The sequence below is a fragment of the Cygnus olor genome, chromosome 23 (assembly GCF_009769625.2).
Source record: "Cygnus olor isolate bCygOlo1 chromosome 23, bCygOlo1.pri.v2, whole genome shotgun sequence".
Taxonomy (NCBI): Eukaryota; Metazoa; Chordata; class Aves; order Anseriformes; family Anatidae; genus Cygnus; species Cygnus olor.
Genome location: NC_049191.1, coordinates 635,711 through 652,801, shown reverse-complemented (window position 1 = coordinate 652,801; position 17,091 = coordinate 635,711). Strand labels below are relative to the sequence as shown.

The following is a 17,091-nucleotide window of genomic DNA, read 5'->3' as shown; positions in this document are numbered from 1 at the left end:
CTGGCAGCCCCGCGGGGCAGGGGGCTGCTGGGGGGGGCGGGGGGGGCACAAAGCGCCCTCAGAACCCTGCGGGACCCCCCTGGGACCCTGCGGGACCCTCGCCCCCCCCCCCCCCGGGCGGGGGGGGGGGCGCGTCCCCGCGCCGCCGCCTCACGAAATGGCCGCGGGGACGCGCGGTTGCCAGGCAACGTGCCCGGGGGGCGGGGCAGGGCCGGCCTCCGGCCGCCAGGGGGCGCTGCCGCCCCATAAGGCCCCGCGGCGGGGCGGGGCCCGCCTCTTCCCCGCCTCCGCCATGGCGGTGAGTAGCGGCCGCCGCGGGCCGGGCCGGGCCGGCAGCCTTCATCCGCCGCCATCCGCCCTCGGCGGGGCCCGTCCGCGCCGCCGCCCGCGCGGGAGGGAGCGGAGGGGGCCGGGGGGAGGGAGCGGGGAGGGAAGGGCCGGCGGGGCGCCCTGCGGGGCCGGCCGCCGTGGCTAGGCCGCGGCGCCGGGGGCGGCGTCGGTGTCGGTGAGCGGCCGGCCGAGCCGTGCCGGGGCGCGGGGCGAGCCTCGGGCCGTCCCCCGGTGCCCGGCCTCAGCCCCGCGCCGTTTCTCCGCAGCAAGACCAGGGTGAGAAGGAGAACCCCATGCGCGAGCTGCGCATCCGCAAGCTGTGCCTCAACATCTGCGTCGGGGAGAGCGGCGACCGCCTCACCCGCGCCGCCAAGGTGCTGGAGCAGCTCACGGGGCAGACCCCCGTCTTCTCCAAGGGTGAGCGCTGCGGGGCCCGGGGGTGCTGCCCTGGCGGGGAGGTGATGCTGCGGCCCCCCAGGGCAGAGCCGGCGAGGGCAGCGCTGCCCCTCGGCGCTCCGAGGCCTGCTGGGGCGAGTCGGGGGCCTGTGGAGCTGGTGGCTGCTTCTGTCAGGCCAGGTGTGGCTGCAGCCCTGCTCTCGTCACGGAGAATGTGCCGTTGTCGCGGTTCTTCTTACTTCTAAGCAATTTCCCAGGTCTCTGTAAGCAAGCCCTGAGTCCCCAGGTGGACGTTCTCTGAGTAGCCTCTAAGTGTCGTTATTGCTGCCCGCAGCACGATACACTGTGAGATCCTTTGGCATCAGGAGAAACGAGAAGATTGCCGTTCATTGCACGGTTCGCGGGGCCAAAGCAGAGGAGATTTTGGAGAAGGGGTTAAAGGTGAGACTTGGTCCGGGTCTTTGACTTGTGAAAGATCAAAACTTAAACTGTTACCAGCTGAAAAGAGGCTTTGAAATGCTGTAGCTGATCTAGTTATGGGTCAGTCATGGATTTAAGGGTTGGGCTGGCATCTCTGATACCCAGGCTGCTGCCTTTGCACTGTTTCTCTACTTGGCTGTTGTCCCTTCCTTATTTAAGAGCCAGTTGGCGCAGTTGCTGTTATCTTTGGAGATTCTGTTATTTGCTGCTGTGCTTCCTGAGCAGGCTGTGGGATAAAAATTTGGGGGCTCAAGGCTTAACAGCATGTAGGCAAGTTGTGGGTCTGGTAGCAGTTAGAACGTGCAGGACTTGTGTCTGCAGTCGATAACGAAACGCTGACTGATAACTCGTGTTTCAGGTGCGAGAATATGAGTTGAGAAAAAACAACTTCTCAGACACTGGGAATTTTGGCTTTGGAATACAGGAGCACATCGATTTGGGGATCAAATACGATCCCAGTATTGGTATCTACGGCTTGGACTTCTACGTGGTGCGTATTCCCCCACTTCGTTGTATTCACTGGGTTTGTGTGAAAGCTGTCGAAGGAACCTAGGCTGAAAGTTGGCTCTTGTTAACGCTGCTGGAAGATGGAAAGATGTCAACAAAATCCATGCCTAAACGGGCTCACGGGGCTGCCGTAAGCCCCCTGATACGTGGTGTCTCAGAAAGTGTCTTCAGAGAGAAATACTTTTGCTGTCACTGGTATTCCTGTGATAACACGGAGGGAAAAAGCAGCAGTGTGGGGGACTGCGGGAACGGAGGCTGAAGGACGGGCTGCGTTCCTGCGCTGCTGGCGAGCTCCGGCTCTCCAGTTCACGAGGTGGTGGCGGGCACGTTTAGCTCTCCTGCTCTGCCCCGCAGCACTGCAGAACAGAGGGGAGCTGTTGTGTGCGCGTTAGCACTGCTTCCAGTGTGCCTTTTGTCGAGAGCTGAGGCCTCTGGGTATGGAGCACTGCATCTGCCACGCTCACGTTGGGTTCTCTGAGTCTGGGCGTGCAGAGTTGTCCAGCCCAGGAGCTGTCCCATCGGTTCAGCTGCCTGCTCCGAGTTAGGTAGATTTCAGCTCACATCGAGGCTGGTGAAGATAATTCTTGAAGTCCCGAACGTGACTCAGAGGGCAAGATGTCGCTGGTTTGGAAGTTCTGGACTTCCTTCCTAGAAATGTGCTTGTTTTAACGAAGTAAGTAAATGCCAGAATGAAACAGTGCTGCTGGTCTCTCCTGGCAGGTGCTGGGCAGGCCTGGTTTCAGCATCGCTGACAAGAAGCGCAGAACCGGCAACATCGGAGCCAAGCACAGAATCGGGAAGGAAGAAGCCATGCGCTGGTTTCAGCAGAAGGTAAGGCCCAGCCTCGCGGCTGTCGTCCCAGGAGATCCCGAGCAAGCGTCAGCAAAACGCGTCGCTGGTTTGACCTTCCCTGTGGGAGGAGTGGAACAAGTCACTGGGCAGGGGGAGACGTTGATCGCTGCTTAACGCACCGGTGTGGATTTCCCCGGCGCAGTAGAAGCTCCATTCAGGCACGAGCGCTGTCGGTGCCCCTTCTCGGTGTGGTAACTGGGGCAGCCGCTCGCGCGGGCTGGCTGTAAGTGTCGGCTCTGGTGTACGGCTGCCCTGCGGTTACCGGAGGTGTGACTGTGCCCGCCTCGCCGGTGACGAGGCAGGGTTCGGTGTGCTTACGCAGCACACTCCTAGCTCAGCCGCCAGGCTTGGTGGATGGAGCAATCCAAACAAAACCCGTGCGTGGGTTTGGCTGCCCGTAGCTCTCCCTGACGCAGGCGGGATCATGAGTGGGAGATGCCAAAAGGTTGAGATTCGTGGAAATGGGCCTCTGGTGTTTTTTTTTTTTTTTTTTTTTTTAAGAGGTGGAAAGGGTGAGCAGCCTGTCTGGTTGCTCTTTATCAGCCACTCTGCTCCGACCTACACTGGTCCTGCCCTGCAGAGGGGGAACCCCAGCCTGCTCCTGCTGAGCGGCTTTTTTTTTTCCCCTCCTCACGCTTGGTTCTGCGAGCTGCCAGAGTTGGCCTTCAGGGGCCAGCTAGGAGCTGTAAAAGGGATGAGTTAATTCTGGTCAGATCTGCCTCTGAAGGGTGGGGCTTCTTGTTTGGCTGGCCCGGTGAGTGCAGTTCAGTGCTGTTGTGAACAAAGACCCCCTGGGAGATTGACAGTGTGGCAGTTAGCTCAGCGGGGAGAACTGGTGTTGAATGTCGTGGCTGGCTTGGGATGAGGGTGGTGACGCAGTTCTTTCCCCGGGGTGCCGTACCTCTACCTGGCTCACTTGGCTCTTTCTCCTTTTGTCACAGTACGATGGCATCATCCTTCCTGGCAAATGAACAGCTCCTGTTACCAAAAAGCAAATAAAGTTTTATAACTCCCAAACTTCTGTTGTGCGCTTTGTGGGGCTCTTCCTGACCTGGGAAGCTGCTGGGACTTGCACGGAAAAGGCAGCAGGAAGCCAGGGACTGCGATGCCGTGTGCTTGAAGAGGGTTCCCAAGGAGCGATTGGCGGGCTTACACTGGATGTAGTCTCTGCTTCTGTGCTGCCCAAGAGCACGAGCAATACAGAGAAATCTTCCTAGAAAGGTAAAAGGGGGGAAAACCAACAACAAAAAAATACGTCCAGTTCTTGAATGTTCCCAAATCCCAGTTTGAAACCCTGGTCTGAAGCTCGGCGGTGACCTCAGCTCCTCCAATGCACGGGGTAACAAATCTGCTGCGGGCCAGAAATAGCTGTTGCTGCTGTCTCGTGTCTGGGTACGGTTTGTTATGCTTGGCCCTAAAGATCGGGTTTCCTGGAACTGAGTAATCCGCTCCTATTTAGCACTGGGCAAAGAGGAAGGGGGGGGCTGCGCGTTCTTCCAGGCGTTTAGAGACTTCGACAAAACCGCGGAGAAGGAAGAAAACTTGGTAAAAGTCGCTCGCAGGGAAGAGGATGGGGTGCTGAGGCGGGGCGGCGCCGGGCCGGGCGGAGGGCGCAGGGAGAACGGAGCTGCCCGCAGCCCCTGCTCCCTCCCGGCGCCGCACGGAAGCCGGGGGGGGGGGGAGAAAAGCCGCGGGCGCCTGCACCGTCGCTGTGGTGTGGGGCCTGCGCCGCGAGCGCCAGCGGTGCCTCGGAAACTAAGCCAAGAGCCGCGTTTTTAAGAGAAGGTGCGGCGCTTAGGAGCGCCCGGGGGGCCGCGCGGCTGCCTGCCGCTCCGTGAGGCTCGGCCTCGTGAGGTGCGGGCTGGGGCGGCGGCTGCGGCCGGGCCGTGCGGTGCCGGGCACCTGCCCCCTCCCTCCTGCTCCCCAGGCTGCCCCCGTTCGGAGCGCGTTCACGGAGCGGCTGCCCCGGATCCCGCAGCTCCCCGGGCCAGCGGTTCTGAGCCTCGCGGGGCAGCGCAGCCGGCACCGCCCCCCCCCCCACACACCGCCCGTCCCCCCCCGGCCCCGTGCTCCGGCCCCGTGCCCCCGCCCCGCGGCGTTCCGGGGGAGGCGGGGCCGGGCCCGCCCCGGCCGCCTGCCAGCTCTCAACATGGCGCCGGCAGCGGCGCCGCGCCAGGCCCCAAGATGGCGCCGGCCCGGCGCTGCCCTCACCCGCCATGGCCGCCGCCGGCAGGGCAGCGCCGCGCGACTTCCGCTTCCCGCCCGCACCCAAGATGGCGGCGGCGGCCGGGAAGCGCCGTGTGGCGAGCGGGCGGTGAAGCCGCTTCCGCCGCCGCGGCCCGTCCAGCAGTAAAAATGGCGGAGTCGGTGCTGGAAGTCGTGGGCCGGCTGCAGTCGCGGCTCGCGGGCAGCTCCGAGCCCAAGAAGGTGACGGCGGCGGCGGCGGCGGGGCGGGGCGGGGCTGGCGGGGGCGGCGGGCGCTGCCACGGGGGGGCCGGCGGCGGGCGGCGGGGCCGAGCCCCGGCCGGGCCGGGGCGGGTCGGGGTCGGGGGCCGCGTGTGGCGGCGGCCCGGGCCCGCAGCCCCCTCCCGGAGCGGGGCCGAGCCCCGGCGGGGGGGCGGCGCCGTGTCCCCGAGGTCCCGGCCGGCCCCGCGCCCCCGGAGCGGGCGGAGCTGCCGGGGCCCCGCGGCCCGGAACGGAGCGGGGGGTGCCGGGGGGCCCCTCCCGGGGTCTCGCTCCCGGTCCCGGCGCGCTGCGGCCGCCCCTCGGGCCCTGTGAGCCGTGGGGCCGGGCTGGCCGCCCCCCGGTCACCCCGTGCCGGTCGCTGTCCCTTCCTCCGCTGCCCCCCGGCAGCTCTGCGGGGGCCGGGGCTCAGCGCCAGCCCGCTGTGACCGGCTGTGGTGGCGGTCCCGGTCCCGAGCCTTCTCCTTCCCCGGGAGGACGGGCCCGGGAGCTCTCCTGTCTTACGGCCGACGCTTTTCAACGACGGCCCTGGAAGCGGTGGCGTTTCCAGTCCGTGTCGGGTGGGCAGGCTCCCCTGTCACGCAGCGGCTTTCTGCTTCCCCGCCGTGAGTTCCCTTCGCCCTCTGCAGCAGGCGCCGCTCTCCTGGGCCAGCGGGACAAACCCGCAGCTCCTCGGGGCGCTGCCCCCGCGTTAGGGCACCGGTCGCAGCCCGGCCTCCCCGGCCTGTCCTTCTGAAACGCTCCAGCCGTGCCGTGAGAGAACGACGCTTGCCCGGCGTTGCGTGGAGCTCTGTGTTGGCTGGCTGGAAGGTGCTGAGCGTTATTTTTAGGTGAAAATTTTTGTACGGAACTGCGAAAATGAAACTGGGCCCTGTTGTAATGGTTTGGAAATGGTCTTCTTGGGTTTTGTTTTTATTTTTGGTGGTGGTTTTTCCCCCCAGCAGCAGAGGTACAAACTCTGCAGCAGGACTGCTCTTCTGGGGGGAGAGAGAGAGAGGCAGCACGAACAAGAGAGCGCCGTGATGGGGAGGATGGGGCCAGGCTGCGCCGCGCTGATTTGCTATCAGCGTGTGTTGTCAGAGTTGTAACGGTCTGCCGAGCTCCTAGTAGAAAAAGAAAACAATCTGCCTACCTTAAAACTTTATCGGGGCTGGAATTAACCGAGGTTTTATGGCTTCGGTCTTCTAGCTCATTGACTGAAACTTTGCCCTGCGCTGGGGTGATTTAGAAGAGCCTCCTTGCGTGTGTCTGATCTGGTGTCGGTAAGCTACGAGCCGTGTTTTGTCTCCCACCTGTAGGATCCGTTATTCCCAAGACGAGCTACGAGGTTTGGCCTGACTTCAGCCGCAGGCACCGTGTGCTGTGCCAGGCTGTCCCCGAGGGGCTGGCAGGTCAGCGCTCCTCCATCCGCACTGCTCGGAGCCGTCCCGCTTTGAGGGCCTCGTGCGCGTGCCCCTGAGGTCCGCAGCTCGCGAGCAAAGCGGGGGTTTCCTGTGCTGGGTGAGCGCAGCTCCCAGAAATGTTCCTACCTGGTGCTGCCGGGCTGGGTTCCCGCTGGACGGTGTCAGCGAGTGCAGTTCGGGTATCTCGGGTGTTAGATAAGCGCCCTGCTGGCGGCGCAGGTAACAAAGCGCCTTGTTTCCTGGCGGCGGCACTTGGAGGTTTGCGACCTGGCTGAGAGTTCTGCTGGGCTCCGAGCTGTGTTAACGCTTCTGGTGAACGCGCAGGTGTAAGGGCTCAGCAGTGACACGTAGGCAGCGGCGTGTGTGCGCTGGCCCCTCAGGAAGCCATCTCCTGCTTGGAGGCGTGCGGATGTTTCCAGCCACTGCCTGCAGAGACGTGGAATAAGCCAGTTCGCGATGGAAGTGTTCTGGGTCAGACGCGCGGGTCCCCTGGCCTCAGACCACGACGATTTCCCCGGGCTGTACGAAGTCCTGAGATCAGCCCAGCTGAGAACAGCGCTTTTCTTTTTGGAGTTAAGACAACAAATAACCAAAGACCAAAAAGAGCGGTTTGAGGCGTTCTGGTGAGGCGTAGCTAGGAAACGGTTGGGATGGCACTGAGGGTAACGGGAGTTCTCCCTTGGCACGTGCTCTCGTGGTGGGATGTCTGTGAGCAGCCTCTCCAGGAAGGTAACCGGCCTGCAGAGGAGCTGGTGCTTTAACACACCCGTTTTGCTCCCTTCTGGCTAGTACGAGCTCCGTCCGTCCCTCCTCTCCCTTCATGCCCCTTGCCTTCCAGCGAGTGCTTCATGTGCACGTCCACGTCCCTGCGCTGGTGCCGGGAGGGATCCGTAAAACACACTTATTTCCTTCCGAAGGAAGAAAACCCCAATTTCTTTGATCCCTGCGTGCTCTACGTGTGGGTGATGGGAATTGTTAGGCTGACGGCGCTGGTCTGAGCGTGAGCGCGGCGCGTTAGAGAGGAGCTCTGGCTGGGGCAGCGCTCTGTACGGCGCGGAACAAAGCCCGGCTGTGTGGGTGCTGCAGGGCCGGGAGTGCTGACGGGGCTGGGCCGTGGCTGCAGCCGTGTGGGGAATAACGCGGGGGGCAGCGAGGGGCAGCGCGGTGCTGCTGGGTGCGCGCCGTCGTGCCCCGTGACCAAACAGTCTGCGGGTGTCTCGGTGAGGCGACGCCTCGAGCCGCCGGGGGCAGAGGCAGCGGCAGCGTGCCCGGCGTGCGGAGCAGCGTGTGGGCGGGCAGGGCCTCCTGAAGGGGAGCTGGCGTTCGGCACCGGGGCTCGGGGAAGGGAAAAGAGGGGGGCTGGAAGGGATCGGCTGCCTCCAGACAGAGCAGCTGAGAGCAGAGGGGCTGCCAGCAGCGCCGGCCCGGGGAGCGTCTGCAGAGGAGCTGGGGGTTCTTGAGATCTTCAAGAGCATCTGGAAACGTTGCCTAGTTTGCACAGCTTCAGGAGGTGTCTCACCTGTTTCACTTTCCCCCTGCCTTTGTCAAGGGACGTGATTCTCGGCACCGTTCTGAGGGTGACGTTGTGTGGTGCCTCTGCTCCCGATGCTGTGAGCCACAGTTAGGATGCCGTCCTCTGTATAGAAAGGGTTCGTATCCGAGTGTGTTTTAGGGCTCTCAGAGGCTCTCACAGGTGAAGAGACAATTTCTTTACGGTTGGCCATTGTGTTCAGCTTCCCGGGGGCTTGGTCTGGAGCAAGGTACCAGCTGTCTGCTGCGTGGGTCTTTCTGACGAGCTCCCATGCAGCGCGGGGTTCTATTCCTTTCTAATCACAGTGTGTGGTTTAGTGTGACAAGCCTGAACGCTCTCCTCCTTGTCTCTGCAGCTGCTGAAAAGTCTGAAGAGGCTCTCGGAGTTGCCCATCACAGTTGATATTCTCGTGGTAAGAGCTGTGAAATCTCTCGCGCTTTCATCGTGTCTGTCGAGTGCCAGTAACCGCGTGCCGGAGAAATGCTGCTTTCCCTGGAGCAGGACGTGCTGCCTAAGCTGCCTGCTACAAAGCGGTGTCACAGACCTGCTTCTGATCAGGTTCGAGAAATTCCAGGCACAAAGCAAGTGGGCAGCCATGGAGGGCAGGGCTTTGTTCTCAGTTCTTCCAAAAGCTTCGCGCTCGATCAGGGTATGGGGTCAGAGCCCAATCCATGCCACCCCAGTCACCAATAGGAGCTGCTAACCCCTGCAAGTATTAACGTCTTCAAATAGTTATGGGAAATGGGAACTTAGCTTATTAAACTAAGTAATTAACATTTGATTAAGGCAGATTTGTTTTCTTTACAGAACTCTAGTAAACTATACAATGTCTGCTGAAGCCGTAATGTGTCGGGTGTGGTACCTGTGCTGTTAGATCAGGGAAGCTCGTTTCTGCCTCGCAGTGACAGGTAGCGCTTGGTAGGAAGCTCAGCAGAGCTGAGAATGGATTTTGCCAAGACGAATTTGTGTCTTGACTCTCTCCTGAAGGAGACAGGCGTGGGGAAGACAGTGAACGGCTTGCGGAAACACGAGCTGGTAGGAGACTTCGCAAAGAACCTCGTGGCCAGGTGGAAGAAGCTGGTGCCGGTGTCCCAGGAGGCAGACAGGTAGGTGAGCCCGCTCGGTCGTCTCGATGGGTAAGCTTCGTTAAGTCTTTGCAGTGGAGGTTATAAATTACTCTGACCGTGGAAAGAAGAGAAGGCTCTGGAAAAACTTGTAGTGCAAGTGCGCTAACTCTGCGTGGCACTTTTGCCTTGGTTTGGAGTAAACTTCCTGCCTGCGCCAGCCACAGGGCGCTGGGTTGCTGACGGCTGCAGTTCAGAGTCAAGGCAGGGGCCAAATCTCACGTAACTGCAGTTTGATGGAGAGATTAACGGCGGATGCCAAGAAAGGGCCTTACCAGAGCAGGAGGTGCCGTCAGCTCGCTTCCCGTTGTGTGATGCCAAGGAGAGGGAGTTCCGGGCCCGAGTCAAGGCGGCGGCTCGCTTTGAAAGAAGGCTTCTGTGTGCCCAAATCCCGTGGAAACTGAAAGCTGAGGCTAGCAGCCACGTCGCGGTAACAAAGCTGTGCTGAATCCAGCAGTGAGATCATTTAAGTGTGGGTGATAAAGATCCAGTTAGTCACGGTGACTTCGATGGCTCCGGTATCCCTGCAGGCTTTAACTGGTGAACTGGAGGCCGTGGTCTCTGTGTGCGCCGTACAGCCAGGGCTGTGCGGGTGCTGAGAGGTCTCGTACACGTTTGTCTCTGCTTGCCTCTAGTCCTAATAAAAGTGCTTCATCAACTCCTGCACCAGACGTGTAGTTCCTAAATCCCTGAGCGCTGCCGTGACAGGGACAATTAGTAATATTCCTGCCACAAAAGTACCAAACGCAAGTTTAGTCCTCTGTAAGAGATTCCCACCCATGCTGTCTGTGGGGTGTAGCTCCTTTCTTTCACACTGAGAGCTTCGTCTAACTCATTTGTTTCCTCATCCCTTTAGAAATAACCTTGATTCTGAAGACCGTGACTACGAGAGGAGCAGCTCAAGGAAAAAGCAACGAGAACCTTCCCCCAGAGAGGATGAGGAGCATGACCAGGACTATTCAGAGCCTTTCCAGCCTTCCTGCAGCCAGTCCTATAGCCCAGATCACAGGGAAAAGAAGTCCAAAAGGTATTCTGGGCCTGAGAGGGCCCATGAGACTTATGACTATAGCAGCCAAGAGGATAAGGGATGGAGCAGATCTTCCCCAGCGCTCTCTTCAGATCAAGAGTACTCAGACTATGGACAAGCTGTGTCCCCTGAGCCAAGCGAGAGCCCTCAGGACATGTACACAGACCCTTACGCCTCCGAGGAGCAGGAAGAACCTGCAGTATTTCATCAGAAAGCTGGTAAAGGCCACGGTTTTCAGGAGAAGCTTGGGGGAAGCCGAGAGAGGAACCCTGGTGAGTTCCACGACAAAGGGAATGTGAGTCGGAACAAAGAGCACAAGGCTTCTCACAAAGAGAAGCAGCGACTTGACGGCAGAGTGGAGGACAGGACCTCTGCCTTCAGCCCGGAAAGGTCGCACAAGACTTCTTTCAAAGAGCACCTCCGAGAAAGCCCCGTGGCAGGATGCAGCAAGGAGAAGCAGAGGATGTCGGATGGCACCAAGAAGGAGAAGAGCCGAGAAAGCAGCTCCTCCAGAAAGGAGAAGCTACACGTGCAGCCGCACTTGCAAGAGTCTCCGGACAACCACGTGAAGAAGCGAAAACATCGGGACGCTGACAAAAGCAAATTGGAAAAGTCCAAGCCAGGCCTGGAGACGTCGAGCAGAGAGCGGGAGAAACGGAGAGCTGAGAGTGACTCCTCAAACAGGGTTAAAGAGAAGGGGATTTCTGGGAGCTTAAAAACTTCTGAGGGGAAGCACAAAGCCTCTGAGGTGGACAAAAAATCTGTGGGCTTTTCCTCAAGTTTTGGGGAAGGGGAAGTGGAGGATGAGTTTGAACAACCTACGATGTCCTTTGAGTCATACCTCAGTTACGACCAGCCCCAGAAAAAGAAAAAGAAAGTGGCCAAACCCTCCGTGCCAGCTGGGGAGAAAGACCAAGGGCACAGCAAACAGAATGGATCCAAAGCCAGTACCAAGAGCTCAAGCTCGAGTCGGAAGAGTCCAAGCCACAAACGGACGAGTGAGAAGAAGGCAGAGAAGAAACAGCCAGAGCCTCCTAAACCAAATAGGGTAAGACTTTGAAGGATCCAAAAGCGAATGAAAGAGGTGGGGTCGGCTGTCCTTGGTCCTCTGCCTTCTGGGGCTTGTTTTTTCCCCCCGGAGGCGCTGGGCTGCGTCGTGCATCGGGCTGTGCCTGCGGTGTCTCCCTGGTACCCGGGCCTGTGACTCCTGGTTCCTGCCGGAGCTGTGCCTCGCACGCCCTGTGCTCAGAGCAGCCTCGTGGGCACCGCGTTGTGCTGTCGGGTGGAAACGTGCGGGAACGGGGAATGGAGGGGAGCAGGAAAGGAGTGCGATAACCAAAACCTCGCTTAGTCAAAGGTGGGGAGAGTAAGAGACCACCTTCAGCTGAATATAAGAAAAGACGTTGGATGTGAAGTGCTTGTTTAAAATGGGGAATGTCTTTGGTTGTGAGTCAGCTTCGAGTCCTGCCCATTGTGTAACGCATCCGCGTGCTAGCAAGGTTCCCGAATCTAAGTCCTTACGGTCTCTAAAATTGTCAGTTTTTGTTACCTTTATCAGTGCTGCAGTTTTGTTAACTAAATCTGTTGGTCTGAAGAAATGGGAGAACTGATGTTACAATGCAGCTCGTTCTAGAAGCCTGACCTTTTGTGAGAACTTGACAAATAAGTAATGTTTCTGTGTATGTTCGTTGCCTCGTGGATGCCAAAGCTGTGTATATAAGTACGGGTCAAAGTGTAAAACCGTTACTACTTAACCTTTTTACTCAACTTTGAAACACTTCACTCCTCCAAAAGTGTTGTTTTTTTTAACCTTAGCAGCATTTTAAAATCCCCCTTTGCCGTTCATTCGAACAAGCATTTAATACAGAGGTTCTAGATTTTCCCCCAGTGCGCGGGGTTCCCCTCTCCTCCTCCACTACTGAATCTTTTGCAGGAGGGGAGGAGGAAGAAGAGAGACTGGACAGGTGAGTGAGTGCTTGGGTCAGGATGTTTTTGCCAGCCTTCTCTGCTGTGTTTTTTTTTTTTTAACCTTTGCCTCGTTAACCTGGCCGGGGCTCTCGTCAGAGTCCTTTAGCGCTGAATTCAACAGGTTGAAGTTGTGGACGGCTCTTACCAGGGGGTGCCGAGTGATTCAGATCCTGAATTTTGGCTCGATGTGTGGACGGCCCCGGCAGTCACGGCGACGTGGCAGAAGCGCAGCCTACCCGGGCTGCTCCCTGGTGCCAGCTGACCAGCGCTGCGTGGCTCGCTTGGGATGCCAGACGAAGTGCAGCTCAGTGCTGTTGTGCGCTGGCAAGGTCTGACATTCTCGGCTTAGCCGCATGTACATCCTCTCCTTCCAGATACTCATAGATGTGGTGCCAACGTTGCCAGACATCCCGCTGCCCCCGATCCAGGCCAACTACCGCCCTCTTCCCTCAATCGAGTCCATTACCTGCTCCCAGACGAAAAGGAAAGGTATGTTGGGCAGGATGACGGGTTTGAAACGGGCTGCAGGCACTGCTCACGGGAGGCAGCGGGAGTGGGTACCAGCTGGGCTCAGCTCTTGCTGTTGGAGGCCAGTGCCCTGCCTGATGCCCAGAGCCTGGGCTGGAATAGAATCGAACACTTCGGTTAGAGGGGCCTTCACAGGTCGTCTGGTCCTGACCACCTCAGGGCTGACCAGAGTTACGGCATTAATGAGGGCATTGTCCGAATGCCTCTCAAACGCTGGTGATTTCCTTCCCGTGTGCTTTTCCTTATTTCCGAGGAAGATCACTTGCTGGCCCTTCCGGGGCTTTGGACTTGCTCTTCCTGAAATGGGTGGCAGGTCTCCTAGAGAAGACTTGGTCCTTTGGTTTGTTTGGGCCATTAGTCTGCTCCTGGCTGACTCTGGCTTGTGTCTCCCGTGCCGTTCGTCAGGGTGGGATCCCTCTTTCTCTGTGCCTTCCTTACTCCAAGTCTTGCTTCTTACAGCTGTGTCCTCGCCGGTCGAAGAGAGTGAGGCAGGCTTTACAGGTCGACGGTTGAATTCAAAGATGCAAGTGTATTCGGGCTCCAAAACCGCCTACCTCCCAAAGATGATGACTTTGCACGAGCAGTGCATCAGAGTCCTCAGTAACAACATCGACTGTAAGTACCGTTCCCGCTCTGTGTTCGTCACTCTGCCCTGCACACACACTGCCCTCTCTCCCCGCTGAAGTCCCGGTGACTCGTGCGTGTATCACGCCTACAGCTCCTTTCTCCCTCCCCTCGTACTGGGTGGTAGCATGCAGCATTGCTGTTTTTTCTACTGCGTTTCAGGGTATCAAGCCCTTTCCTTGGCAAGGAAGGAGCGGGATAAATACTGTGTGCATCTTGCTTCTCTCTAGCAATCTATGAAGTGGGTGGTGTCCCTTTCTCAGTGCTGGAGCCTGTGTTGGAGAGATGCACCCCAGAGCAACTGTATCGCATCGAGGAATGCAATCATGTGAGTGCCTTGCCCTGGGGAAGGGATGCTGACACGTGGACGTGCTGTTCCGTCCTCGTCTGCAGTAGCAGAATGGCAAAGAACAACATTCTCCGTGAGAAGTGTGAATTCTCTTGCTCGAGTCACAAGTTCCCAGATTTGCCATCTGCCAACTCTTGCTGCGGGCTGGCCCCAAGCCCTCTCGCCTGCTGCGGTGTTCCAGCGGCGCTGGAGGCAGCTGGTGCGGAGGGAGAGGGAGGGATGGCTGTGCCAGGGGACAGGGAGGTGGAGGCGTCAGGAAGGATCCCAGGTTACCTGTGGGTTTGTTTCAGGTTCTAATTGAGGATACGGATCAGCTGTGGCACAATCACTGTCTCCGAGACTTCAAGAACGAGAAGCCAGAAGAATTTGAGTCCTGGCGGGAGATGTACCTCCGGCTTCACGACGCACGAGAGCAGCGGCTGCTCATGTTAGCACGGAACATCGGCTCAGCTCACGCCAACAAGCCCAAAGGTGGCGTGGGGCTAAACGGCCTGGGGAACAGACGGGTGTCTGGGAATGCTGCCTAGGGGAGTCTTTTTGTGGGGAAGGTCTTGCAGAGCGGCTGCTTTGAATCTAGTCCAGTTTAGGAGCTGTTTAACTCTTGTTCTCCATGTGGCGGCCCTTGATGGCTTAGCAGGCTCTAGAGCTCCTCCACGGTGTGGTCAGTGCAGGCTAGGCAGGGCAGTGTTTTACAGCAAGGACAAATTCAGAGGCACCTCCTGTTCTAGAGCTGCTAATTCATGCTGGGGTTGGAGAACCGCAGGGTGGGGGAAGCGTTCCTCCTTGTTTTGGTGGGCAAAATGAGAACGACTGGCCTCCTCAGCCTGACTCGTCACAGCAGGCGGCGTGACTGCAAGAGGTGCAGAGCTGAGGGAGGAGGCTCTCGCCTGAGCTTTGGGATGGACGAGCTGGGGAAAGGTGCTGGGAGCTTGCTGCAATGACGAATAGTGAAGAGCCTCCTTTATGTCAGGCTGGATCTAAGCACTGTTTCCTTCTGGGCGCCTGTAGGTAGAGTGGCCAAAATGGCCTTTGTGAACTCTGCAGTGAAGCCACCTCGGGACGTACGGAGACGACAGGAGAAGTTTGGAACTGGAGGGGCCCTTCTGCCGGAGAAGACCAAGTGAGTGTTTCTCAGTAGCACTTACTGTTCGGGGCCTTTTCCCCTCTGGGCTCCTTTTCCCCTCTGGGCTCCTGCCAGCTTCCCCCTGAACCCCTGCATCTTGGCAAGAAAGGAAATTGTGTATTTGGGAGATCCTTCTGCAGCGAAGCTTGTGACTGTAACAGCCTCTTTCTTGCTGGGAAGGGTTGAGGTCCTGGTTGGTGCTGGCTCTGCGTGATAGCAGCCGTGCTGCTGTTAGCAGTGTGGCTCGTGTCTGAGCGGCTGCATCAGATCACAGGAACACCTCCATACTGAAGTATGTCCTGTCTCCGTGTTTCAGAATAAAACCAGTCTTCTACACATCTGGCAAAAGCCACGCTCGTGTGAGCGAGGAGCAGTCCTACGATGGGCCCAGCACCAGCAGTGCCCATTCTGTCCCATCGTCAGGTAGCACCTTCTCCTCCTACGACCCCAGGAAACCACCAGTGAAGAGTAAGTACCAGCCACAGGACATCCGTGGTCTCCTGTAGCTCCTCCCTTAGGCGTGCACGAATCTTCTGCTGCGAGAGAAACGCAGACTGTGCCTGGGGGGTGATGTTGGGGGCCTGTCCTCTCCATGAGGAGGAGCAGGGCGGTACAGTCTGTTCAAACTTTCACTAGAAAAAGCGTAGGAAAACATCTGGAGGTGCAGGGTCAAGGTGTGGAGGCTCGGGTTTGCTTTTGGGCTCTCCAGAAGTCCTGGCAGCACCTAAGGAAGCTGTTGCTCCCGTGTGTCTGTCGTATTGACCTGCTTGCCCCCGACGGCTGTGTCAGCCTGTCCCTAAGGGTACCAGCGAGGCCAAGAGCCTGCATTGTCCCCTGCGCTTTCTGTATCCATCCAGCTGTTTGTAGTAAGGAAACTGTAGTGCGGCTCCTCCGGGAAGGCAGCAGCGAGTTGAACCCGAGATCTGTTGCCGCAGGGCAGAAAGCAGCGTGGGCCCTCCTGTGTCTGAGACCCGAAAACAAGATGGGCTGCAGTCAGCGCACGCCTGTGCGCGCCTCACGTCTGCTTTGCCGGGGCTGCAGCTCCGGGCTGCTCGCTGCTTTCCTCGCCTGGCCTCCGCTTTAACGTTTTCTTTTTCTTCTCTTTTGCAGAAATTGCACCCATGATGGCAAAGACTATCAAAGCTTTCAAAAATAGATTCTCTCGGAGATAAGTTTGCAGCGCAGAGCTGGGAAATTCCCTCTCGTGGGGAAGTGGCACTGAAGGGGAAGCAGGTACCCGATCAGCCCAGGTCCCTTGAACTCTGCGGAGGCTGCAGCTGCTGGGAGAGGCTTCGATCTGCACAAGATGACAGCACAGTATTTTATCTTTTATTCTTGTCCCTTCCTCTGTGTCAAGCCCGCTTCCCTTCTCCCTGACATCCTGTTTCTGGCCTTGTCTTCTGTCAAAAGAAGGGTGTACAGAATCTCCAGACATGAGAAAATGTGAAGTCTTGGCACCTGCTGAGAGTGGGAGATCCAGAGACTATTTACTATTTAACCTCTTAATAAATTATGAAAAGGTTTTAATTAATCCTCTGCCCCTCTAGCCCACCGGTACTATTTATGTTGCTCCCAGTAGTCTCCCCCCTCCCGTTCCAGTCCAAGGGCCAGCCTGTCTGACCAGCGGGCGGGAATCCGGCCGGGTGGGCGCTGGGTGGCCCGGGGAGCCTTTCCCCGTGGCCTCGCACCTGCAGGGCCCGAGGTCCCACCTGGGCTCTCCGGGACAGGTGGCACCGGTGGCCCTTCTGCTCATCGCTCCTTTGGCAAGCGCATCAAGTCCCGAGGCTTTGCTCTCTAATCGTATATCTTAATAAACTCTTAGCTCTCGACCTTCTCTCTGCTGGTACTATAGATCTTGTACAGCCGCTTACGTTGTTGTGCAGGGGTGCAAAGAGCCACTGGGGTCTCTTCCTCTGCTGCTGTCGTCTTCTGCTGGCTACTGGGAATAAAACCGTGAAGGGTTTGGGGAGAAATCTTACTGTGCACCAATGAACATTTTAACTTTTCTAATTTTGAGGGAGTGGACTTTGTCTGCCTCTGGAATTGAAAATGTTTTTAAAATATTAACGAAGGCATTGTTTGCCTCTTTTAATGGAAAGAAGGAATAAATTTATCTTGTTTTCTGTGTGGGACTGGGAAGGATTTATTTTCAGTTTGGAAGCTGGCGCTTAAATCCTCTACTGTCCCTGTACCTTTTCCTCTGCCCGCTCTTTGGAAAAAGCGAGGGTTTTAGTCTTTGCACCTAAAACCGCTTGACGGGGGTTGGATGGAAGTGAGTAAGGGACCGTGTCCCGCTTCTAATGCGCGCGGCCTTCGCGGCAGCAGGTGCCGACGGTCGGTTGTACTTGGCGCCCGAGGAGCTGGGGCCCTGGAAGGGCGGACGGGG

The 17,091-nt window shown here is 58.2% G+C and overlaps 2 protein-coding genes across 3 annotated transcripts; both read left to right on the top strand.

Moving 5' to 3' along the window:
• The first annotated feature begins 142 nt into the window (after positions 1-142).
• RPL11 (ribosomal protein L11) lies at positions 143-3,582 on the top strand. Its single transcript, XM_040535272.1, has 6 exons — positions 143-298; positions 597-747; positions 1,061-1,167; positions 1,565-1,696; positions 2,434-2,544; positions 3,507-3,582. The coding sequence occupies exons 1-6, from the start codon at positions 158-160 to the stop codon at positions 3,534-3,536; spliced, it is 672 nt and encodes a 223-aa protein (XP_040391206.1). The 5' UTR covers positions 143-157; the 3' UTR covers positions 3,537-3,582.
• Positions 3,583-4,698: 1,116 nt separating this feature from the next.
• Positions 4,699-16,828, top strand: ELOA (elongin A). 2 transcript variants are annotated; one of them, XM_040535261.1, is made up of 11 exons: positions 4,699-4,992; positions 8,318-8,374; positions 8,950-9,068; positions 9,943-11,161; positions 12,456-12,570; positions 13,069-13,224; positions 13,464-13,561; positions 13,873-14,053; positions 14,591-14,702; positions 15,022-15,173; positions 15,816-16,828. In XM_040535261.1, the coding sequence occupies exons 1-11, from the start codon at positions 4,750-4,752 to the stop codon at positions 15,875-15,877; spliced, it is 2,514 nt and encodes an 837-aa protein (XP_040391195.1). In that variant the 5' UTR covers positions 4,699-4,749; the 3' UTR covers positions 15,878-16,828. The 2 variants fall into 2 exon arrangements, with proteins under 2 accessions (XP_040391195.1, XP_040391194.1); XM_040535260.1 differs by having other exon boundaries at positions 4,816-4,992; positions 13,072-13,224.
• The last annotated feature ends 263 nt before the right edge of the window (positions 16,829-17,091 follow it).

Excerpts from the sequence above, each read along its gene's own strand:
- ELOA (XM_040535261.1), top strand. The coding sequence starts at position 4,750 with ATGGCGCCGGCCCGGCGCTGCCCTCACCCGCCATGGCCGCCGCCGGCA. Across the intron at positions 4,993-8,317 it reads GCAGCTCCGAGCCCAAGAAG|CTGCTGAAAAGTCTGAAGAG; the intron begins GTGACGGCGGCG and ends TTGTCTCTGCAG. Across the intron at positions 11,162-12,455 it reads AGCCTCCTAAACCAAATAGG|ATACTCATAGATGTGGTGCC; the intron begins GTAAGACTTTGA and ends CTCTCCTTCCAG.
- RPL11 (XM_040535272.1), top strand. The coding sequence starts at position 158 with ATGGCCGCGGGGACGCGCGGTTGCCAGGCAACGTGCCCGGGGGGCGGG. Across the intron at positions 299-596 it reads TCCCCGCCTCCGCCATGGCG|CAAGACCAGGGTGAGAAGGA; the intron begins GTGAGTAGCGGC and ends GTTTCTCCGCAG. Across the intron at positions 2,545-3,506 it reads TGCGCTGGTTTCAGCAGAAG|TACGATGGCATCATCCTTCC; the intron begins GTAAGGCCCAGC and ends CTTTTGTCACAG.